Source organism: Hyperolius riggenbachi, chromosome 4 (assembly GCF_040937935.1).
Source record: "Hyperolius riggenbachi isolate aHypRig1 chromosome 4, aHypRig1.pri, whole genome shotgun sequence".
Taxonomy (NCBI): domain Eukaryota; kingdom Metazoa; phylum Chordata; class Amphibia; order Anura; family Hyperoliidae; genus Hyperolius; species Hyperolius riggenbachi.
In genome coordinates this window covers 229465174-229491332 of record NC_090649.1, presented here as the reverse complement: position 1 = coordinate 229491332, position 26159 = coordinate 229465174, and the positions used below count along the sequence as shown (strand labels likewise).

The following is a 26159-nucleotide window of genomic DNA, read 5'->3' as shown; positions in this document are numbered from 1 at the left end:
GGATTGGCTTCAAAATAGACACAATCAAAATGTCTTTTTTTACTATAGAAAAATCATTAAAATCAAAATGTGGACAGTGACATATGTTATGTAAGTAGAGCAAGTATTTATCTACTTATATATGTGTTATTTTCTGAGACAGTATGGATGACAGCTCCTCTTTCATCTTCAGTGTTTACTTATTATCACAGAGCAGTAGCACAGCTCAGGCACAGCTCACAGCCCTGATTCACACTTGCTGACAGCAACTAATTACACAGGCTAATCTTCCTAAACACACACAGAACACTCAGCAGTGAATTGCTTAGCAACTATGAATACTTTTTATTGTGTGCTGTGCAAGAGTTTGAATAATCTTTAACCAAAGAATTAGTGAGCATTGTGAGTAAAAGGTTTTCACAGAAGCATACCTGCATCAAATACTGTGTTGTCTTCCAACATTTGCACAGCAGATTCTACAGCTTGAACAGCACTTCCACCTTTAGCCAGGACAGAGTATCCACATTTTGCTGCACATGTAACGCCAATTTTACTGCTTTCCGCAAGATCATCTGGTATCGCCCATGCTCCTCCATGGATCACAATAACTGGCTTGATGTCCATACCTTTATGCTGAAATTAAAAAAGGATGTTAGAGATAGCCAGACGCTGACAGGAATTTGCAATAAACTGAATAGATTGTCTTCTAAACTGTTCTAAAAGTCAAATCTTATGGTAGTATCACCTATGACTAAAAAATACTGTATAAAAATAATAAAAATTAAAAATATATTGAATATCAATTAAACTGTATTACTTCAGTGCTCAATGGAGTGCAACAGTATGGGCCATTGATCTACTGTCCCTCCCGATCCACCCCGGATCAATTGAGATTTTCCAATAAGTTGATAATTTTGAGCAATTTTGGTCTGAAGCCAATGGAAATTTTGCTCGGTCGGACATAAATTTCTGCCAGATTCAGGTGTGTTGCTACCTATAGTTTATACTTACAATAAAATAGTTTATTTTTCTAAACCTTTAACCACTTGACGACCATAGTGCTAACCCCCCCTAACGACCAGGCTGTTTATTGCTAAGCTGGACTGTGCAGGCTTTTCAGCCTCCTGCACAGCCCAGCTATGGAGCCCAGCGATCGGACTCGCCTCCTTTTTTTTGTCCCTAAGGGGACATACCACCAGAGGGGTCCGATTGCTGCGGCAGTTTTTTTTTCTTCAGTCTCTATGAGGCTCTCTCTCCCTCCCTCCCCTTGACTTCTCCCCTCCGGTATCTGAATTGGAACAGGACAGCGATCCATCCTGTTCCGCCTCTCATAGGCATCTCGTACAGTGCTGCGGGGGACCGCAGCGCTGTACAGTTGTAAACAAAGGGGATTTCTTTCCCCTTTCGTTTACAAACAGCCTGCTGTCCGCAATCGGCGGCTAGCAGGCTATTCGTGGAACTCCGTTCCGTGAAGTGGCAGGGAACGATCGCGCATGCGCACGGCCGTTCCCTGGGAAACTTCAGCCCCAGGACTTGATGCCCATTAGCGTTAGGTGGTCTTGGGCCTGCCGCCGTGGCCACGCCCATCGGCGTTAGGCGGTCCCCAGAAGGTTAATCTGTATCGCCACCTGCATTCATAAGTTGTACTAGACTTCCAGGGACTGGGGTCCATAATACTGCAGGATTGAATGCAGAATGGTATCTTTTCACAGAATACTTATGAGTTTACTCCTCCCCTCTAACCCATTCCCAGTAGAGTTCTCATTTTGTACACTGGTAAATATTGTACAAATCAAACATTCTTGGTTGTGGGAGCTTCCAGTCTCCTGGTTACACACTGAAAGTTTAGCTTATTCTCATCTGTGTTCTCTTTCTCCTGTTACCCTGTCTGCATTGCTGAAGACACTTTTGCATCCTCAGTGATTGGACAGTGAATGGGAGAACAGGATAGCGGGATAGTGCATAGCTTTGCCACTGGCAGACAGAAGGGAAAAGTGTTGATGCTTGGGGGTGAGGTAAGGGACACCGTTATTCAATTCAGTTTTTCTCCTAAGTTTCCTCCAGGGGATATTCTTTCATCTCTTTAACCTCCCTGGCGGTTAATTTTTTTGCCAAATTGGCAAAAAAACTTTTTTTTTTTGTTTTTTTTTGTTTCATGTAAAGCTACCAGAGTGGTAACTACATGAAACACCACTAGAGGGCGAATGTGTCCCTCTAGTGCGAACGTCGCCGGCATCTATAGCAAACAGGGGAACGCGTATATAACATGTTCCCCTGTTTGGCTTCTCCTGTCGCCATGGCGACGATCGGGATGACGTCATGGACGTCAGCCGACGTCCTGACGTCAGACACCTCCGATCCAGCCCATAGCGCTGCCCGGAACTCATTGGTCCGGGCAGCGCAGGGCTCTGGCGGGGGGGGGCCTCTTTCGCCGCTGCGTGCGGCCGATCGCCGCAGAGCGGCGGCGATCAAGCTGTGCGCGCGGCTAGCAAAGTGCTGGCTGCGCACACAGCAATTTATAGCATGAAAATCGCCCCACCAGGGGCTGAGATCTCCCCCTGCGCGGCATAGCCCGAGCTCAGCTCGGGCTTACCGCCAGGGAGGTTAAAATAACTTTTCACTATTCTGCAATTGAAAAAGTACAAAAAAGGTGGTAGGTGAAAACATATTGTAAAACTTATTCTGAGTATTTTCTCGCTTGCTCGTGATTTTAAATGCATTTTACTGAAAAAGTGTGAAAATATCACCTAGGAGAAAACCTGAGTAAATGGAATAAGGGCCACTGTCTCTGAACAGCCTATCCGTTTGGGCCTGGACTGGCAGTCACAGCTGAGTTTTGCAAACCATTTTAATAGTTTACCATTTTCCACATAGCATATATAATAATGGCAGGCAGAACATTGTACACCAGTGAGTGTTATAATATTACTGACAACATGCTTTATAGTTATCAAGTTGTCACTTTATGCTTCAAAACCTTTGAACCTGGTTTCTTTTTCGTTTATTACTTTAAAAGCAGCAAAGATAATCTCTGCAGGGCGTAATTGCTGCTCCAGTTGCTATTATCAAGACGTGTCAAAGAAGGAGGGGACCTGACCTACTAAAGTTCATTGTGGCTGGAGCTCATTGCAGAACATCACACTGTCCAGCAAACCATCATGCAATTCAGCTAACCAATATATACACTTTCCTAGGTTTTAAAAAATAGTGAATGCACATGACCTCAATGACACAAATGCTTTCCCTGATCTTTCAGCAAGCCGTGCTATTGCTGCTGCAAACTTAATAATAGTCTGCCAGACTGCTGTTATAAATCACCTTTTGCTCCAGCACCAGCAAACTCATCAGCAAGAGTTGCAAACACGACTCATCACAGCAAGCAGGAGATAGACTTTCTTAAGCGTCTTCAAAGTTTGATGGAGTTTATTAAGTCAACAGATATACAGATACTCATCTCTACATGTCGTTACATCTTAGCGAAACAATCGTTCTTTAAGTCCATTTACGTTACAAGCTCTTGACTAACCTTCCTCCTGAATTAGTCAGGTTATCTTCTTTCTATACTAAATTGCATCTAAACTAAGTATATACAGCATACAAGATAAACCAACGAGACATAAATAAATATAATATGAGTAAAGGGTTCTAGCCAGTAGATAGAAAGCAAGAGTGCCCTCCGTTGGCAACTCATGACCTTTAATACTGACCAGGAAAGAGTTAACCGTGTCATCATCTGAACCATCTATGATCGGTTCAGATCCCTTGTGATGTCCTGATACACACCTACTCACTTAATATTTTATGAGCCCCCTTGCTCCAGTTGCAGGAATGTTATGTTTTATAAATATGACCTATGTTGATTGTTCCCGTAGTCCATTTGTCTGGGGCAGTGTAGGCCTAAGACCTTGGACTAGGAACATCTTCTCAGTATTTGCTTCAAGCAGACACTGAGATGCTTCTGCCTGCATCACGAAAAACTCTATTTAAAGGTATACTCTGCGAACAAGCCTTTTACCTAAAACTCCGTCCAGATAACTGAGGCCTACTTAAATTATAACAATCCCCCCTAAAATGGCTTGATCCGCAGATGTTTCACTTTTCGATGCTTGTGCTCACACACCTTCTCTGCTCTAGGTGGTTATCCCTGGAAGAGAGGGCAAGACCTCTTGGTCGTCCTGTTGTAGCCCTGCTACAAATAGTGCAGCTTCTTTAATTAAAAAAAAAAAAAAACATGTATTTTTATTTCTGGCCAGCATCAGCTATGAGAATTAGTGCTGGCACAGGCTGTATTTACACAGAGCAAGCAGCCAGCACTCAAGATGGCTGTTCTGCTCTCAGTCAGGGGGCGGGTGTCAGTTACACAGGTTGGGAACGCCCCTCCAGCTGAAGAGGCAAGCCCTCTCTGATTTTTACCTCAGAAGGTGACACAGGCAGCGTGAGGAGAGATGACAGAGACCAGAGGGGGAGAAACTGAGCTGACAGAGAGAGAAATGGCATTCAGTAGCAGAGGAATTTTGCTCACTGATGACACACAGAAAGGGGACCATGAGAGACAGCTCCCTGAGTCAAAACAGGGAGACACCTCATCCACAGAGGAGTGAGAGATAGCTCAGCAAGGCCAAGGAGACCACTTCAGGAAAAATTGACAGATAAGTGAAATTTCACCACACAAACACAGAAAGAAAATGACAGGAGTTTTCCTAATAGTAATGACACAAAAATCAGACTGTCAAATCAAATCAGCTAAATATTCTTCGTCTGATTCTCTACAGTTAGATAATATATATACAGTGTGTGTGAGGAGAAGAAATGTTGTCATAGCAACACCAGAGTACTGTATAATGTGAATCAATGACTGTGCTTCCCTACCTGTCACCACAGAGCTGATCAGTGAGAGAATCTGTGTGTGCACTCACTGGTACTGATTATTAATCTGTCTCTCCACAGTAAAGCCAGTCAGCCTGTGTTTGAATGCATTTGCTCTGTACATTGACTGTGCATATGCCTCAAGAATAATCCCCAGTGTGGCTCTGCCTGATATGAGTGGAAAAGACACTTACCTGGCGATATTTTTGGAGTGTTAATCTCTCTGTGTGGAGAAAAGAGAATAACACATTAGTAAAGAAATTTATCAATTCATGGGAGAAAAATAGGAACTTACCCGTGAACAGATCTGTTGCTGTGTTCTGTGTGTTCTGCAAGTGAAGTGATTGCATTTAGAGCTTAAACCAACCTGCAGTGAGAAGTAATAAAAGGAGAGAATTGATACTTACATATGTGACATACAGGAAAAAGAAAAACTTTGATAACAATAAAGGGAAGAAACTTACTTCAGAATTATTGAACTGGCATCTTGGAGTGTGCTGCATGTAAAGTAAAGTAAGGTTATTATAAGCTATCATCTGCTTCAGGAAAAGATCTTTCATCAGCAACTTATCATCAGTTCTTTTAAAGGGGTACCCCTACTCCATGATCATATACAGGTTTAAGTGTGAATATGAATTCATAGCCACTGTATGGTTAGATAAGACTTTTGCGAAGAACTGAAGACTGTTATGGTCATTACCATACAGTAAGGACTACTTCGAGTCAGTCACTACTTATCTACCCAACCAGAAGCATTAGTCCATTTCCTATTTGGTTTCTCTCAGGTGTATTTGTTCACATACATGTATGCATACATATTTTTAGATAGGAAAGAGAAAACTGTATCGCTATAGACGTATTGAGAGTGAGATGAAGAAAAAGGTCTGATGAAGATTTGTGAAATGTGTATTTGCTGTGTTTTGTTCTTTGTTTTTCCTACAGGTGCAGGAACTTCAAGCAAGGTCCAAGTGCAGTAGCCTCTAATGATATTTCAGGAAGTAACCTTTTTCTTTTCAGGTGCTAGATCTTCAAGCAAGAAGTGTTAACTCTGAATTTGTTGCTTATTTTACCTCATTAATTTAGTGTATTTCAAGGGTGGTCTTGATATTGAGGATTTCAATTGGGGGTTTGTATTCTTGTTCTGCATGTTAGTGGACATTATTTCTTTGTTTGCCAAATAAAATCAATTGTTATTTTTCACCAATTTATCCTCCTGGTCAGTCGCTGTCCTTCCGCTTTAAGAGTAATAAGGGAACTCTCTCCTTGTGATAGTAATCGATTGGTCGGTTACACTGTAACCAGGCTATCTAGGAATGCCCTACTTCTAAGTCCCTCTACACCACATTCTCAGCATTTGCGTCACTTGCGTATCACTTACAAACTTGCATGATCACAGAAAAGTGAAACTTGTTTGTCTGTTAAGCATCAGAGCAGTGCCAGGTGTCTTCTAAAAGAACGCCTTTATACAATCAGCTCCATCATAGGTACTGCTACACCTATACCCGTAACCCTGTATATCCCTGAATTTGGAAATATTGGTTCATGAGATTGTTTATGAGGCACCAATCTCTTGACCAGGTTAATTTGTTTTGCGTAATTTAACACACAACCTCACCTGGATAATGATGCCCAAAGTTGTCATCCCCATCCCGACGACCAGTGGGAGTAGGAAGAAATTTTGAACTGCAGAGGCTCAGTCCGAGTGTCCCTGGAACATCGCCGGAAACCTTTTCCACCAGGTCAGACTGGAACTCACCTGCTTATATTTGTGTTTTACCTCGTTAAGATCACCTGGATCATGGTGAAATCTTACCTCTAACTTAGTGTTCTGTTTGTTTAACCGTTGTAACAAAGTGTGGTCGTCTTGTTTCCAAACCTGTACCCATTTGTCCCATGGCAGGTTATCCTTCAGGATGGGAACTCCCACTGAATCTTTGAACTTCAGAGTTCTCTTAACACTTTGAGGAATGATGTCATCAAACGTGGATGACTTAATTCATATGGCATCTCCGCTCATACAATAAGCTCCCCTCGAAAAATCTACCTGATCGGAACAATTATGAAAATGTACCTTGAATGTGTCATTAGACATTATGTTAAAAACCAAACCTTTCCTTCAGCCACCGGAACTATCGGTGTGGCTTCAGGGCGGATCTTTTGAATGGTAGCCTCGCATTCTGTGTTATTGAGCCAGCAGGCTTCTTCACTAAATTTGACTTGCCCCGGCAAACACAGGTACCTCTGTGAGAATTGCCCGAACGAGGACAACTCTACTGGTTTCACCTCCCCATCTAGCACCAAAAAAGGTTGACCTCTCAGGTCATGGTGTAAGACATGTGTTGAGGTGGGAACTAAGGAAGTAGCAGTGCCTAAAGAAATGTTGCACCCTTTCCATTTGTTCACCCAAACATCTCAAAGCTTCCATGCAAAAGATCCTTCTCCAGAAAAATCGATATACCTCTCCTTGTCCAATCTCAGTTGTACAGGATCTTTTAGCATCTCCTTGACAACATATGTCCCCAACTGTCCTGATTGGACCTCTTCCCCCCTTATGTCCTGAGGCAAAATGCGTACCTGAGGTCGGGAAGACTGTACTCTCTGCAATCTTTCAATTAAGAGTACCTCTTCACTTACCCAACTAGCATGAGGATAAGTGGCTGCATATGGACTGTGTAATATTGTCCCTTGTTGTGATCCGTGAAGTGAGTATGGGGTTCCCTGTGTTGGCTTTCCCTCCCTCGGGATCGCTCTCCCCACCCTCTTTGTCCCCTGGAAATGTGACTTGATTTCGATTTTTACTTCTTGTTTCGAGAACCACAAACCCTCGGCTTTCCAGCCTTTACGTGCGTATAGTTGTTCCAGAGACACCCTCTGTTGGTAACTCCAGAGTGTGATGTTGTCCCCTCCTGTAGGAGAAGTGATGCTTACTGCTCATTCCTCTCTAATCTGGAACCATCTCACTCTGGATAACCAAGATAAGATACTCCTGAACCACACACTCCACCTTTTGCATGTACCCATTGTACTGCACTGTACCTTGTAACAAAACTTTGGATTGGTACCTTGGTTCTAGGAGTGTGACATTCCACAGCAGATTTAAGCTGCTGCCAACCTCACACCTTCAGTGCACTTGACCCTCGATACCTTTCACCAACATTGTGCCATGAAATTTGTTTCCACCTGGCACAAGTGCTCTTTTCCTCCATCCCTGCTTGGTCCATCTGTGCCAATCAGAGGGAGGTGGGAAAGGATCAGTACCTTTGTCTCCAAACATTAACATGCTTGGGCCTTGTGTTCTTATGAACCCCTTATTGTTCATGAGAATGTCCTCTCCTTGGTCTCCTAGGACGGAATGGCAGCCTAGGATCACAATCAGCACGGTACTCTTCATTATAAAAGCACCTCCTTGGGAAAGAAAGACATTAGCAATTTGCATTATGCTTTGCTCAGTCAGTTTTTTTAGTCTCTTTCCGATCTCAGAAAACTCGTTTTTCAGTCTCTTTCCGATCTCAGAAATCTTGCTGTTCTCCAAACTCAAATTGGCATCTGGAACTTTTCGCTTATCCGACTGACATCTCCATCTTTGCTGCCAGCACTGCAGCTGTCTCGATTCCATATAAACCAAACTCCTGAAATCGAAATACAATCAAATCAATTTGTATTAATGATTTGGGATTCGCCCTGCGGCTTGTACTCTGTACACTTTAAATTGATCAATATATATACACCGTAATTGATCTCGTTGCTTTATGGTTCTCATGAACTCTGTTTGCTCTTTGTGGTAGACTGGAGCTAAACTCCTCTCCCCTACCTAAGTACTATCCTAAGTACTTACCTTTTTAAAATATGCTCCCGCGGACTTCACCTTTGGAAGCTCTCACCTCATTGCAAACTCTCCCCATATCCCCCCTTCTGTACATACGCGGCCGTCGTATGCACAGATTACGGAGGCCACACACCTGTTGCTGCTTTGCAGGTGAGCCTACAATGCTCTTACTCATTTTCGCATTGACTTACATAGAACTTCATCGATCGCAGCTCTCTCTGCTCGACGTCCTGTTTAGTGTACCCTCTGACCAATGTTTGCCAGGTAACCACACAGGGTTCAGGGCTGTGCATGCCTGCATGCGAATCACTGAATGCCCACTTGGTAGGTAGTCCTATGGCAAACACCGTACTGAGACACTGTCACTCTATAAATGGCAATTCTTTGTTTCTTTGTAATTGCCCCATGACCTGCTTTCAGTTCCGTTCTGTGCTAAACTGAATCAGAGCTGGGGAAAAGAAGAGAAAGAAAAAAATATATATATTTGACCAATCGGTGGGCGAGGAAAAACACACTATTAGACCCGCAATGACCTCTTTGTCAATCTCTGGTCCTGTCCCTGACACAAAAAACCCTGAAAAAAACGTTCTGCAGTGGCAGCGACGTACACCTGGATTGGTCAACTCCTTTCTTTCTCTCTTTTCCATTCCCCCTCTCCCACTATGCACTGTCCTCCCTATCTCTACTGGGAACACATGCTGCAACGCACTTTAAGGTGCCTCAATTAATAATCCCATAAGTACCCCTGTCCAGATACCCCCCCCCCCCCCTGCTCCGCTCTTGCAAATCACTCCCTGGGAAATATCTGACTTTTACATGTCTCCATGCCCCTGGCTGGAAAACACTTCCTATCCGTGACCATGCAACTTGCTTGGCTCACGTATGCGGACACTCTCTGTGCCCAGACTTCTTTTGAGGAAATCATCTGGAATCCTAGATACTCGGTGGAATATCTCTGTCCCCACTCTGGACCCCCCCTCCCACCAGCTGCTTCCATGCATGGCGCCGTGTGCACAGCTGGGACGTGGCACGTGGGATCCCCCCCAGCACATCTTCCCCCCTGCCATTGGGGCGTGCCTATCAGTGGGCGCTTCCCGCCCCCTCCCCTCCTAATCCATCATGAAGGTGGGATTGGCTTTCTCAAACCTCCGACTTTTGAGTCATGGCATGCCAGCCAAGATGGCTGCTATGTAATCCCCCATAGCAACCTCTCAATCCTATACACTTATAGGGGAACTGAAGAGAGAGGTATATGGAGGCTGTCATGTTTATTTCCTTTTAATCAATACCAGTTGCCTGGCAGCCCTGCTGGTCTATTTCTCTGCAGTAGTATCTGATTAAAACCAGAAACAAGCATGCAGCTAGTCTTGTCAGATCAGACTTATAAGTCTGAACCATTGAAACACCTGATCTGCTGTATGCTTGTTCAGGGGCTATGGCTAATAGTATTAGAGGCAGAGGATCAGCAGGGCTGCCAGGCAACTGGTATTGTCTAAAAGGAAATAAACATGACAGCCTCCATATACCTCTCTCTTCAGTTCCCCTTTAAAGAAAAGAAAGATACATGCACATTATACATTGCAGCATATATAGACATTGCAGCATATATAAATATTTCAGCTACATACACTCTTGGATGCCTGAAAAAAACTTAGAAAGACCCCGTCCCAGCTGTAATCCCAACTGCTTCATACATTAGACTCACCCAGGGACGTGTGAATCTCTCCACAAAAAAACAGAAGCTACGCTATTATAAATCCTTCACTTCACTTTACTTGTAGCATAAACTATGCCTGGAATGTGGAGCGACAAAAAAAAGCGAACACATCTTCCAGCTGTTAGCATATACTCCCCCACCCAATCCGTAGAGAGGGGGGTGGGGCCTCTGTATTGGCCCCCCCAACTACACCTACACTGCAATCCGTGAAAAAAAACACATGACACTGAACAATGCAAATCACCGAAAAAAACATGCAAAAGCCAAATACAGCAAGAGCCACACACAGTGCTTCTCCCACTATCCCAGCTGTGACTTTAAATTGCTTCATACCTTCAAAGCGACCCAGTGAAGTGGGCTGTGTGCAATCCTGTATATCCAGCTCACGCAAAAAAAAAATCAGAGAGAAAGAAGAAAAAAAAATATTTCCAACTGCTACCAGACAGCGTAGACTCCCTGACTGGAAAGTTGAATGTCCCTCACTCAACATCTAGCCTTTCTCTCCGGCTTCTCTCACTCTCATTCCCCCTACCACTACTTGTAGACTGCCACCCCCCTTTGCTGCAAGCTCTCCTAACACAGTGCATAGACAGTCGCAGACCTTTCCTGTGAAGCGAGAGGGAGAGAAAAACCGTAGCGGATAACCCAGTTAACATCTGACCAGCGAAAGAAAACATGCCAGTGTATAGACAAACGTGTACAGGTAGTCCTCGGTTAACGAACGAGATAGAGACTGCCCACTCGTTCTTAACCTGAATCTGTCCGTAAGTCGGGACTACCTGTTCTGGCCCGTTGAAAAGGAAGAATATGGGCAGCGGAAAGTAAATGGAGGCCTACTCACCTGATCCTCGGCGGTAGAAGGTGCCCTCGTGGAGCCCGGAAGGTCCACAATCCGTCCTCTCGCTTCCTCCATTGTTCCCCTGGCGGCTCCTGGCTTCACATGCGGCGCATAATGACGTAATCAGGAAAAGCCTCCTAGTGGCGGCGCTTCCTAATTGTGTCATTATGCACCGCATGTGAAGCCATGAGCTGCCGGGGAACAATGGAGGAAATGAGCGGACGGGATGCGGACCTTCCGGGCACCACAGGGCACCTTCTACCGCCGAGGATTAGGTGAGTAGGCCTCCATTTACCTTCCGCTGCCCATATTCTTCCTTTTCAATGGGGCAGAACAGGTAGTCCCCGGCGGACGTGACATCATGCGACGGGACGGAGCTATGGTTGCGGCGTTCGTATCAGCGGGTCGTTCGTAAGTTGGGCATTCGTAACCCGGGGACTACCTGTATATACCCCCTATGTAAGCCGTAACATGCAACACAGGAACATTAAAGCACAAGAAATATCCCCCTCCTTTCGGGGAAAAGAATCCTCACTTGCACATTAAAGCACAGAAACTATGACCAAATCACTTGTACGCTGCCCACGCTGGTGCTGAACAGCTACTGTCAGCCATGTCAGCCCCCCCTCCCTAAACACCCACAGAAGGGAGAGAAAAATCCTCAGCTGCACATAACCCTCAAAATACATTATCAACTCCAAATAAACAAACTTTTATACTTGCCAGTTCCTTGAGACGTTCTCCACGAATGACCGTTCGTTACAGCAGTGGTCAAGTTTTGCTCATGAAGCTCAGGACTCCCTCGGGCTACTGATTCCTCTGTTCATCAGATCGATTCCACTACGGCACTTGCCAAGCCGCCGCCGGGACAGCCTGCGATCTGTAGTCTGGCGTGATGTAATTACTCCAACGTCATTCCGTGCGCCCGGCTTCCTTGCAGCCTGGCAGCACCACTTATCTCTTCTCGATAAGTTTCCAGCGAGCGTCTCAGCGTCTCCTCCGCTTGTTACTGTGAAAGTCCTGGAAAAACTAGATATCAGACTGACATCTGGCCCGGTCCTTGCCTGCCTTTTCTGCTAGACAGAGCTGGGTTCACGGCACCACTGTTATAAATCACCTTTTGCTCCGGCACCAGCAAACTCATCAGCAAGAGTTGCAAACACGACTCATCACAGCAAGCAGGAGATAGACTTTCTTAGGCGTCTTCAAAGTTTGAAGGAGTTTATTAAGTCAACAGATATACAGATACTCATCTTTACATGTCGTTCTTTAAGTCCATTTGTGTTACAAGCTCTTGACTAACCCTCCTGAATGTTAGTCAGGTTATCTTCTTTCTATACTAAGTTGCATCTAAACTAAGTATATACAGCATACAAGATAAACCAACGAGACATAAATAAATATATATGAGTAAAGGGTTCTAGCCAGTAGATAGAAAGCAAGAGTGCCCTCCGTTGCCAACTCATGACCTTTAATACTGACCAGGAAAGAGTTAACTGTGTCATCATCTGAACCATCTATGATCGGTTCAGATCCCTTGTGATGTCCTGATACACACCTACTCACTTAATGTTTGATGAGCCCCCTTGCTCCAGTTGCAGGAATGTTATGTTTTATAAATATGGCCTATGTTGATTGTTCCCGTAGTCCATTTGTCTGGGGCAGTGTAGGCCTAAGACCTTGGGCTAGGGACATCATCTCAGTATCTGCTTGTATCATCTGCTTCAAGCAGACACTGAGATGCTTCTGCCTGCATCACAAAAAACTCTATTTAAAGGTATACTCTGCGAACAAGCCTTTTACCTAAAACTCAGTCCAGATAACTGAGGCCTACTTAAATTATAACAACTGCCACAATAAAATCAACTTTTTAATAAATGAAAGCCAGGTCCACTTTATTATTTAGTTTTGCTGTCCGCAAGTCCTGGACCACTGTAGTAAATTAAGAATGATTTAGAATTGAACAGAACAAAGCTAAAAGGAATCAGACTAGTCTGATGAAGTTGTTTAAAGCACATATTTCTAAATATTTCTACAACATTTTAGCCATAATAGATAGAGGATTTATGCTTATATACTTAAATGCAAAGTATTTCAGCATTAGTGAGGGCAATGTTTACTTCTAGCTCTTGAGCACTGATACATGATGGGAAAACTATTTACAGCAAGCACTACTTGCATCAATAAGATCTTCGTTAGTTTCTCACATTTAATTCAAACCACACCAAATACATAATAATATCAACAGCAAACTTGTCATACCTATGGCTTCTGATTGTGTTTCACTCACAAATCCTTTTCAAGAAAGCAGTTAGTTTTTAAAGCAGGATAGTAATGCTGTATTCCTTAATAGGCAGCTCACCTGTTAATTATTACTGTAACTGGTGACTCTAGTCTGTCATTCTTATCTGGTCTATTTAAAGGGCACTAGACCTATGGAAAATATATATATATATATGCATATATATATATATATATATATATATATATATATATATATATATATATATATATATATATATATATATATATATATATATATATATATATATATATATATATATATATAGTATATATATATATATATATATATATATATATATATATATATATATATATATATATATATATATAAGCTGTTTGTTAAATTTGCAATAAATGTGCTGCACAAATGTTAAATTGTTTTGTCATTTTGATGGATAGCTTGTAAATACCCTGTCTAATGTCACAAATCATCATAAAGTGGACCTGAACTCTTGCAGAGGACAGAAGGAAAACATAGAGAAATCAGTATCAGTTGTAACAAAGAAATGTTTTACTTTAAAGGTTATACTGCTCTTATGTCTTAGAGCAGAGAGGAGGTTCTGAGTTCAAGTCTACTTTATACCAATTCTCTGTAGAAATGATATAGAAATGCAGATTTTTTTCCTCCCCCGTAATACTTCTGTCTCACAAATATTAGCTGTTGTATCTGCTAAAAAAAAAAGTTGTAATTCTCTCCAGAAAGTCTTGCGAATTCATATGAAGCAAAAATGCCAGATTCTTGTTATTCTTGCAATGCCTGATCAGATACACATGCTGACTGTTTGCATCAAACAGCTGCAGTGTCACAATTTCACAGGTTTGATTGAGGCAGCATCTTATGCAGACCAGCCACAGCACCCATGTAGTAAGCCATTCATACTACTGTGGTGTGTAACTGGGACCTCTGTGATGCACACACTTCTGCAACCGCAATCTAGGGACTTGTCTTTATTAGTTGTGCAACTTCCTGTGTCTTTTAACTGTGCTGCTCATTGTCCAATGAAGAGTTAATTAAAAAGTTGTAATGATGAAAGGGTAACTAGATGTGTCCCCTAACTGGTTATGCAATAAGTTTCATTCATTGAGCTTGGAGAAAACTGGAGAACTTATATAAATATATAAAAGGCGTCAGCTATATGGTGGAAGTTTAAAACGCCTGTTTGTTCCACATCAGAAAACAGCAGCTGAAAAGTTTGTGGTTTAGAGTTTGTATTATTATAGTCACAGGCACAAACTCACAGAAAGAACTTATCTTTGATAAATCCAGCACAGCATAAAATTATTAAAAAGAGTTATTAGAAAGCTGTTCTCCCTTCCGTGGAAGATATCAAAATGTATGCCCTTAAAAAGACACTGAAGCGAAAAAAAATTGATGATATTATGATTTGTATGTGTAGTACAGCTAAGAAATAAAACATTAAGATCAGATACATCAGTCTAATTGTTTCCAGTACAGGAAGAGTTGAGAAACTCCAGTTGTTATCTCTATGCAAACAAGCCATTAAGCTCTCCGACTAAGTTAGTCGTGGAGAGGGCTGTTATCTGACTTTTATTATCTCAACTGTTCCTGGACTATTTACTTTTCCTCTGCTAGAGGAGAGGTCATTACTTCACAGACTGCTCTGAAAGACTCATTTTGAATGCTGAGTGTTGTGTAATGTGCACATATTATAGAATGATGCAATGTTAGAAAAAACACTATATACCTGAAAATAAAAGTATGAGAATATTTTCTTTGCTGCTAATCTTCTAGTAATTATTCATAGTACACAACAAATTCACTATATCATATTTTTTTTTCACTTCAGTGTCTCTTTAAGGGTCAAACCCAATTTTGCATCCAGTACGTCCCATTGTGTGTTCTCTAAGGGAGAGGGTCTGATTATCAATAAACAGGGACAACTCCTATCCCTAAGAGATCACAGGTGGTATTCATTTGATGAAATGAGAGCGTTTTACTCTATTTCGTAATCACATTTCCTCATGTATGCTCGAATAAGATTGTTCCCAGCCAAATGTCTTTTGAAAATTGAATCTATAGCAGGCCCTACTCCTTTTGATGTCTTCCTCACATGCGGGGGGGGGGGGGGGAGTAAGCTATCTTTAGCCGAGTTATGGGGCTAAACCTTGTGCACGAGCATCTTTCAAATCCTGATATTGAGGGTAATAATGGTAATTCGATAATAATGCTATTAGAAATAGTGTGATAGGTAGAAGTTGAGAATCTACCTGATGTTCATCTGCCAAGCAAAATATGCATTCAACATTAAGAACAAAAATCCACCAGCAGGCTATGTGAATGAATGCCCTAAGTGTAAGCTGCAGGATGCTAACTTATGGCATTGTTTGTGGGAATGTTCCATCATACAGAAATTCTAGAGGAGGTGAACTTTGCTATTAAAAACTGTTTGCAGATGGCAGTAAAGATCTTTTTCATTTCATAGAAGCGGTTACACAGGTTTGGCCAGCAATCTGATGTACCTTCTCGCATCTCACCCATAGCACATATGATCTTGCTAACAGCAAAGTGGTCTAATTATTGGATATATCCCACAGCGCCAAGCATCACTGATGCACACCTGTTAGAACCAACAAAAATTGGATGATACAAAAAATTGGATGCTGAATACAACATTGGATGTTCTAATACATCAGGATACAGGTGTCAAAACATTCTTCAAGAGATGTCAATCTTATCTCCTTTATTACCTTAAGGATCCCCAGCTAAAGTCCTTTATGGAAACCTTTAAATATTCTGCTTGGTACACCACGGAACAACCTACAGGGACTCTGGGCCATTTGGAAGGTACCTTGAATTTGAGCAGTATCTAGTAGTCATAAAGAGTCAAGTATCTAAGCCAAGAGCAGAGGGAGGGGGCAGGAGAGGGATCTGAGGTTGGTTGGAGGGTGGGAGGAGTGATTGTTCATGTTGATATACCTTTTAGGGGCTACTGTAATATTTTAATTATTGAATGTTGTGATCTTCCTCAACCTCTTATGCAAGCGGCTCCCTATTTAGGGAAATCCTGATTTTGTACATACGTGTGAGGAATTCAAACATATGTTCTTTTCTGTATTCTTGTAGGAAAAATCCCAATAAAATGTGGTTATATAAAATAAATATTGCTGTAGATGCTGCACAAGTCTGCAGTCACACTACCACTACGTGACTTTCTTCCAGCACTTTCACTATATTCTGATTTGACCCAAGTAAAGGTTCCAATTTCCATCAACCTTATAGCTGTCAATTTGTAAAAAAATGCAGTCCAGGTTTGCTGGATCAGTTATGGTAATTAGGTCCTTATTCAATTACTGTAACTTCTCTCCAGGGCCCTTATTGAATTCAATTTTTCTCCCAAATTTTCTCCTAGGAGATACTGTCACACCTTATCAATAAAATGCCTTTTACAGGACAACTAAAGTGAGAAGAATATGGAGGCTGCCATACTTATTTCCTTTTAAATAATATCAGGAGTCTGGAAGCCCTGCTTATCTATTTGACTGCAGTAGTATCTGAATAACTCCAGAAACAACCATGCAGATAATTTTATCATATCTTACAATAATGTCAGAAACACCTGATCTGCTGCATGCTTGTTCAGGGTCTATGGCTAAAAGTGTTAGAGGCAGAAGATCAGGCAGGATAACCAGGAAACTGGAATTTATTAAAAGGAATTACGGTAAATAGGGCAGCCTCCATATCCCTCCTGCTTCAGTTGTCCTTTAAGCTACCAGCAGGCAAGAAAATACTCAAAATCATTTTAACTGTACTTTCCCACCTATGTTTTGGTAATTTTGGAATTGCAGAGAGCTGAAAAGTTATTTTAAACAGAAGATGAAAATGATCTCCTAGGAGAAAACTTGGAAAGTGAATTGAATAATTCTCCATTTCTCCAGGGAGATACTTTTTCATATTATCTGCAAAATATCTTTTCAGCACCCAGCAGCTGAAAAAAAGGTATGCAAAACGTTATAGGCTTAATTTGAATCTTTACAACCTTGCTGTGGGCTTTTAAGGTATTTTGTTGGTAAGTTGTGAGAAATCTTAGGAGAAAAGTTAATTGCATACGCATACACACATACCAACAATCTGTCCAACTATCTTCTAAACTTGTCTGTTGGAAGATAAGTTGGATGTGTGTTTGCCAGATCCAACCGGTAGCTAGTCTAACCAACTTTCAGGTAGGTTAAAATGTGTGTACAAGTGTTTTGAACAACTTTATTGTTTTTGAATGCGGACATGTTGTGAAGTTTGTCATTTAGCTTGCATGCATAGTATTTAAGTGAGTTGGTTGTTGTTTAGTTGGTAGTTGGTACATACTTGTCAGGTAAACAACTTGTTGTGTGGTTGGTCATGTTGTGCAGTTGGTTGTGCATTAAGTTGGACACGTGTATGAGCCTTAGTGTTCTCCACTTTTCTTCACACTTAGTGAATTTAGATTTGTGTAAATCAGGTGAATGGCTGTACAAAACTGCAATTCCTTTATCTGACAACACTTCATTAGATAGATACAGTTCCTCTTTAGTATCTTAAGGCCCATTTTACACTAACAGGCTAAACCTGCATTACCCTATTTTGCCACAAGGGGCTGCAAAAGCAATATGGAGACATTTACACTTATTGCAGTCCCTTGCGGCGCAACGGAAGTATCCAAGCCAATGGCAATGCAAGGGCCACAGCGCATAACTGCAAGCTTTGCGCTTAACACATGGTGCCCAGGGTAATGTAAGTCTATGGGCGATGCACAAAGTGTAAACGAAGGAAGCGCAGTGCGTCGTGGTGCACATGTGCGGACTGATGGGAATCCCAGGGAATTCCAGTGATGTACTTCTGTCCATCAGGGAGTATGTCACTGAAAGGGGGTGGAGCTATGCATATAACCCTATGGGTGCACTCTGCCACAGGGTCATATCTTTGTCATTTTTTATGTTGTGCTGGGATGCGGCAACGCAATGCAAAAAATAGATGTAAAAACAGTATAGATATAAAAGCCTAAAACACTGAAAATGTGAACCTCCAGTGCTGCGCATTTCTAAAAATTACAATCTACTCAGCCCTATGAATATACTTGGGGCAGGGGGAGCATGTGTTTGATTTGCACATCTTTCAAATTGGAGACAAGAGGACACAAGAGGAGGCTGATATTATATCGGTAGAATGCTGTTACTGATAATATATGACTAATATTCTATCGGCTTTGTGAAAGTACTTTTGCCAGGGTCTTCAGCACTGCTGTCTTTCCTTTTGATCATCTATCTCTGGATTATGTCCTCCTCATTTGTAACATTTAACCTTTACTGCCTACTTTATGTGTTTTGCCATACTGTTAGGGTCGTTCCATGGTGCACTTCGATCCGATTTTCAAAGCATAACAGGAATCACAAATGTGCCTGCCGATTGCACCTGGTGAAATGTACAGTATATTAGTTGAGTATTGAAAATTGCAATTGCACCGTGATTACTTTTACAATCACGATTTTCTGTGTGAAAAGCCTATTAAGTCCTTCCTTATGCCTAATCCTAACCTCCCTCCCAATATGCATTGCTTTCTTATGCCTAACCCTAATTTACTAGCAATAACTGATACACATAACTGCCCACAACCCTCCTCAAATAATGCCAAACCCTAATCCCTTACCAGAACCAATACTTTCTTTCCTACATCTTTGTGAGCGGCTTTATTTTGTGGCAGCACTCACAGTACCTCAATAGGCCAGCTCCATTTTGCTATTTTACTACAGAATATCTCAACTCAGCACCAGTGCCTAAGTATAATACGTGGCTCCCAATCGGGGCTGTGGAGTCGGGACAAAAATTTTCCGACTCCAACTCCGACTCCTCAGTTTATGAAACCACGACTCCGACTCCAACTCCGACTCTGGGTACCCAAAACGACTCAGACTCCTCGACTCCGACTCTTTAGTCTAATACTTAACAGGGCTGTGGATTTGTACAAAAATAATCTGACTCCGACTCCTGACTCCGACTCCTCAGTATATGAAATCAACGACTCCAACTCCCACTCCGGGTGCCCAAAATTGCCCCGACTCCGACTCCTCGACTTCGACTCCAACTCCGACTCCACAGCCCTGCTCCCAATGCACATATGGTTTGCATTAGGTGAATAGAAGCACTCAAGTTAGATTATTCACTTACGGTACTTCGGCAGTGGGGTGAGATAGCTTGAAGCACATCAGAGCTCTACAGTTCACTAAAAAACAACAGTAGTTCCTTGGCTTACAGAATCATTGCTTACAGGTCTATATTATACACTTACTGTTACAAAAAATGCAGCCATTTAAGGGGTGGTGCTTTCATAATACCGATGTCATGGAGCTTTAAAAAAAAATGTATTTTTGCCTGGAGTTCAGCTTTTAAGTTGTAACAACTGTAAAAACATCTGTAAAAAGTCTGCTTTAGGTTCAGATGATCACTGTTATTTATCCTATGGTTGAAAACCTTGGTAGGCTATGTAATGGGTTTTGGGAAACATGCTTGTGGCTCTTAGTATTGTAACAAAGTACAAGTTCATGTTCTTTGTCAGCGTAGTCTAAGGACAGATAGAAATCTGCTAACATACAAGAAGGCAAGGAAGCCATAAGGGCATTAAGAATAATAGACCAACACACAGATGCTCACATTCTCTTTCAATAGCATGCTTTTATACAAGTTTCATGCTCACACAAATGCATTACCGTGATATTATCTTCTTTGTTGCAGTGCATTGGCTACAATATTCCATACAGTGTCATGAACACTTCTGCTGTAGCCTACATACAGGAATAGAAACGGAATCTAAAGTATGCAAATCTCTACTGCATGAGTCCATAGTTCACTGTACAGGCTAAAGAATTTCTCCTCATACATAACAGCAGTACTACTATAACAAGTCACATAAGGCTTTTAACTATAAATCCTGAATTAACACAGTCATTATGTTGTGGTTTGCATGGTAATTTACATCATTTGTCATTTTCAATTAACTGATTTGGGAGTTGATTTATAATGTAAATTTATATTCATATTTTAAACACTTTCTAGGCAATTGAAGCTATTTGACCTGTTTGATAATTAGGACCGTCAATTAGAGGAAGTGTTTTAGAATGTAATTACCCATCCCAATCTATATTAGCATTGTGGGTTGCTGATTGTAGACTTTAGATATGTACACATAGTAGATTAAAGTTGGCTGAGGTGGGCTATAACCATGTGTACAGTGGCCCCCGATCTCTGATCTCCACCTGGCCAGTAAACCGCCAGCCGGATCAACTCAGCCGCGTGACGTCACATCTGTACAGCTCCATCAGCCGTCCACTCTCCCCACATTGCAATAGAACAGCCTTGGCCCAGCAATGTCACCCAAGGGATTGGGTTCCAATCCCCATTTGGTGACATCTATCGAGCATGTGTATGGGCCTTTAGGCTCCATCTACCTGCTGCTTGTGGATCTGCCTGTGAACATGCAGGCACCTGCAAGATTCTAGAATGGGCAGTGTGGTACCATCCCTCCTGTGCATGTTACAATCATAATAATAATAATAATAATGGCAGTATTTGTATAGCGCCTTTCTCCTGTCGGACTCAAAGCGCTTGCGAGGCAGCCACTAGAGCGCACTCAGTAGGCAGTAGCAGTGTTAGGGAGTCTTGCCCAATGAACTCCTTTTACAACCATGTCCTCGGAATGCATTATGCTCGCAAACCAAGGTTCTACTGTAGGCTTGCTTTACAGCTCTATGGTCCTTGCTTCAGCTTCTCTCCACATCATCTGGATGGAGCTTGTATGTTTTCTCCACTTTTTGTGTTGGATTTCCTAATACACTAAGTTCCTCCACCATTCCAAAGACAACGTAATTTAATTGGCTTTCTCAAAATTGCTAATATGGTGAAGTAAGGACATTACCTAGTGAGCTCCTCTGAAAGGCAATGAGTGATGTGACTTGCTTAATGTACTCTGTAACACACAGTCTCCAATGTCTGGGTTATATTAATACTAGGATTAAATAAAAACGCATCAAAATTATAATACTGTAAGTGCCACTCTATCAATTTTCATAATATTCGATTGAACTAAATTATTCAGTGTTACTTTATTTTAGCCTGTTGTGAAGAAATTAGGCTTGCCAGGTATATTAATTCTTTTCATTTATCTTGACATTTCTAGAATTATTATTTTGCAGGATCAATATTTTGAAAGGTTTGTTTTTAACGAATTATGAAGATATTTACTGTTTGACCTTTATAAACCAATTCTGCAACCACAAAATACAGATATATGAAAATATGTATTTGACTAAATATTCTAGTCATTGCTGTCAAAATAAAACACTATTTCTATTTATAAGACCCTGTGCTCTATATCATTCCTAGCCTTTTCAGAATTCCTCAGATCTCTGTAGATACAGCATATAGCTTCTATATCACGCTGTCCATATAAATAATTGACACTACTAACATAAAAATGTCATTTTATTTTCCCATCAATTTTTATTTAGCAGCTGCACTTGTACAAAGCATAATTTTAACCTATTTTGGTTCCTGGATGTAGAAACTATGTCCAAGAACCATGCGCGCTACCGCGCGCTCCCACAGCCGATCGCGCGCGTGCACACGCACTCCCGGCCGCGGATTCGGTAGCCAGGGAATCAATGTATCAGGCTATGGTGCCCGATCACTGATTCCTCTCCCCCGCTGAAAAAGCGACAGCTTCTCTCGGAAGCTGCGCCTTTTCTGGCCGTTCCCTCCCCGATGCGTCACTCTAAGCGTGTGTTACGCTTAGAGTGACGTCATGTAAACAAACTCATGGCCGCCATCTTGTGGCCAAAAAGTAATACTACAACTGAAAATAAAAATAAATTAAAATGAACACACATTTACATTATAAATCTATTGTTTACCCCCCACCCTCCCAAAACTACCCAAATAAAATGTTTACTATAAAAAAAAAACCCATTACAATAAAAAAACAACAACATGTAAATATTTACCTTAGGGTCTAAACTTTTTAAATATCAATGTAAAGATGAAATATTTCTATATTTTTTTTTTATTCTAAACTTGTTAATAGTGATAGATGCAAAATGGAAAAAATGCACCTTTATTTCCAAATAAAATATTGTCGCCATACATTGTGATAGGGACATAATTTTAACGGTGTAATAACCGGGACACATGGGCAAATACAATACGTGAGTTTTAATTATGGAGGCATGTATTATTTTAAAACTATAATGGATGAAAACTGAGAAATAATGAATTTTTCCATTTTTTTCTTATTCTTCCTGTTAAAATGCGTTTACAGTAAAGTGGCTCTTAGCAAAATGTACCTCCCAAAGAAAGCCTAATTGGTGGCGGAAAAAAAACAAGATATAGATCAGTTCATTGTGATAAGTAGTGATAAAGTTATAGGCTAATGAATGGGAGGTGAACATTTCTCACGTGAAAACCAAAGTGAATTCTGTGGGGGGCGCATGCGTGCCGCGATCCAAGATGGCTGCCTAGGCGGGGAGCTCCTCCAGATGGCTCGGATCTAATCACCTTAATATTACTTAATTTTCCTTTTTGGCACCCTAAACACGCAGCATCAGCTGGGGGATCAAGCCTACGTCCGATTTATGGGCAAAAAGAGAGGAAGAAGAAGCAAAGGACGCAACACGCTCGATCGGTATCTGCTGAGGCCTGGTCCGCACGCCTCTCTCAAGATGGTGTCTAAAGAAGAGCAGCCGGATCTCGCTTCAGGCTACATTACCAAAGATGTCCTGGAAGGATGCCTTGCAGATCTTTATGCAAAAGTCTCCCACATGATGAGGGACACGATAACGGCCGCGCTGCAGGAACTGAAGGCAGATGTATCTTCGTCCTTATCACGAACATCCAGCCTGGAGAAGGAGGTGACGTCGCTCCAACAACGCTGTGACTATCTAGAGGCAGAAAACTTCAGGTTAACTCTGTTTCCACCTTTCACCGATCCATGGAGGACCAGGAGAATCGGGACAGGAGACAGAACCTGAGACTGAGGGGGGTACCTGATACGGTTCGTCCGCAGGACATCAAACAGTATGTAACAGATCTATGTGTCTCTCTGTCCCCTGAAACACCGAAGGAACTATGGAGGCTGGATAGGGCACATCGTGCACTAGGCCCGAGACCTCCGGGCGCTCCACAATTGAAAGATATAATAGTGCGCTTTCACTATTATGAAGCGAAGGAACTAATAACATTGGCAACTAGGAATATGCAATCATATCTTTTTCTGGACTCAAAAATACAAATTTTGAGTGACATCTCCCCTATTACTTTGGCGAAACGCCGTAAGCTTCGCCTGGTTACTACACTTCTCCGGGAAAAAGGCATCTCATATAGGTGGGGATATCCCTTCAAGCTAATAGTTGTGAAGGAAGGGGTATATCACGCAATATCTGATCCTATGGACGCCGATGGTCTACTCAAAGGACTGGGGCTCACTCTCCCGAAAACTCCAGAAAAAGACTCCTCTCACGATTCCTCAAATCCTCCATTGCTCTCTCCTGCCTATTCTTCGCCTAAAGATAAAGAGCCTTAGCTAGGGTGCCATACATTATATATTATATTGTACTATATATTTTAGTATACCTTTTAAATGTTTTTCCAGTTCAGAAACAGAAATAATTAAGGATTATGTTTATTAAGATGGTTGACATTGTATTGGGCTGGTCCGGGCCTGGAAGCAGCACGGGTCTGGGCATGACCGGGTTGGTGAGTGTTCCATGCTCCCTCACTACGGGTATCAAGTGGGTCATACCCGATGGGAAAATATAATATTTCCCATTAATAATAGATGTATGCACTATCTGTTCTGTTTAATGGTTCTTTTTATAGGAATTTTATTGACACAGTTACAAGCAGCTAGGGCAGCCCGCCATTTTAAGGCGGTGTTCTCTCTGTTCACCTTTCCCTTTTCTTTTTCTTCTCTTTATTTTCTCTCTTTTTCTCTTTTCTTTCTTCTCCCTTCAGAGTGTCTGGGCTATCTATTTGGACATGGTTCAATGAAGCTATATTATAACGCTGGTTTCCTTCTGGGTCATTATACTATCAGCCGCGCTTATATCCACATTTTAGAAAATGGTTAAGATATTGACATTATTATGGTAGAGAACAGAGGCGCCAAAAGGATAAAAACAATATTTAAAAGTTTTAAAATTATTGCTTAGGAGGCAGTGGTGGACTCACCTCCCACAAGCAGCCACAACAACTGTGTATTCACAAAAGGGACATTTATTGGTATACTCCAAATAAGGTTGCAACGCGTTTCGCAGGTCAAACCCGCTTCATCAGACAATTACAGGAAGGAGCACACAACAGCAGTATGTCCAGATAGCACCTGGCGCCCCTTACTGAGGCGCCAGGTGCTATCTGGACATACTGCTGTTGTGTGCTCCTTCCTGTAATTGCCTGATGAAGCGGGTTTGACCTGCGAAACGCGTTGCAACCTTATTTGGAGTATACCAATAAATGTCCCTTTTGTGAATACACAGTTGTTGTGTCTGCTTGTGGGAGGTGAGTCCACCACTGCCTCCTAAGCAATAATTTTAAAACTTTTAAATATTGTTTTTATCCTTTTGGCGCCTCTGTTCTCTACCATAATACTGATTGTATCCACCTTTGGTGGAGGGGGATACCCCTTCTTGTTTTTCAAGCCTACAGAGAGCGACTTCTTATTCCTGAGTGAGGACAGGCTAATCTCCTCACCTGCCTACACAGTGGTTGCCTGGAGGTAACCCTGGTTTGTGAGTATACAATTCATACTCTTTCTAATTATCCAATTACCTTGACATACTACACCATATCGGGCTCTCGGTTCTCTCTTCTTCAAGATATTGACATTAAACGCAAAGGGTCTTAATTCAATTTGCAAACGTTATCTTGCGCTTAAAGACCTGGAGCGTTCCAAGGCGGATTTTGTATTTCTCCAGGAAACCAGATTTTCTACCAAAGGACCTGGTCAGCTTAAGAGCAAGAATTACCCGGTGTCGTTTTTGGCAAGTGCATCCACTAAAAAAGCAGGTGTGGCGATTTTAATTCGACACAACTGTCCGTTCGTAGTATCTGATTCTTATAGTGACCCAGGAGGAAGATTTATTATCTTAAAAGGCTCCCTCTATGGAGTGACAATAGTCATCGCCTCAGTATATGCTCCAAACGATGGACAGATTTCCTTCATAGATAAAGCTCTAAAGAAAATAGCAGCTTTTAACTGTCCTAACACTATAATAGGAGGAGATTTTAATTTGGTCTTTTTCCCCACTAGAGATAGAAAATCAACTACTAAGCCGTTACATTTTTCTGAAATCTGCAAAATCTCCCACAAATTCAGGGAGCTCTTAAAAGAATATGGGTTACTAGATGCCTGGAGAGTACTACATACTCTAGATAATGATTTCACATTTTATTCTCATAATCATGGAACTTTTTCCAGAATTGATTATATTTTTATATCCCCCGCTCTGCTCTCATCATTGAAAAATGCACATATTGGCCCTATATCTTGGTCAGACCATGCCCCAATGGACATCGATCTCTATCTAGCCTGGGCTGGTCAAACACCTACTGCCTGGAAATTAAATAATAGTTTACTTAATGACGCTTCCTTTTC

General features: G+C 41.7%; 1 protein-coding gene across 7 annotated transcripts in view; it reads right to left on the bottom strand.

Moving 5' to 3' along the window:
- The window catches only part of LOC137571794 (isoaspartyl peptidase/L-asparaginase-like), a 197845-nt gene that overhangs the window by 74939 nt on the left and 96747 nt on the right, over nucleotides 1-26159 (bottom strand). For 3 of the 7 annotated variants that reach the window (XM_068281435.1, XM_068281434.1, XM_068281436.1), the window contains exon 2: nucleotides 411-612. In XM_068281435.1, coding sequence (XP_068137536.1) covers nucleotides 411-603 — 193 coding nt within the window. In that variant the 5' untranslated portion in view covers nucleotides 604-612. Of the gene's footprint in view, nucleotides 1-410; nucleotides 613-5039; nucleotides 5213-5309; nucleotides 5343-13488; nucleotides 13579-26159 lie in introns of those variants that run through there. The other 4 variants (XM_068281432.1, XM_068281431.1, XM_068281430.1 and 1 more) reach the window with 4 other exon arrangements.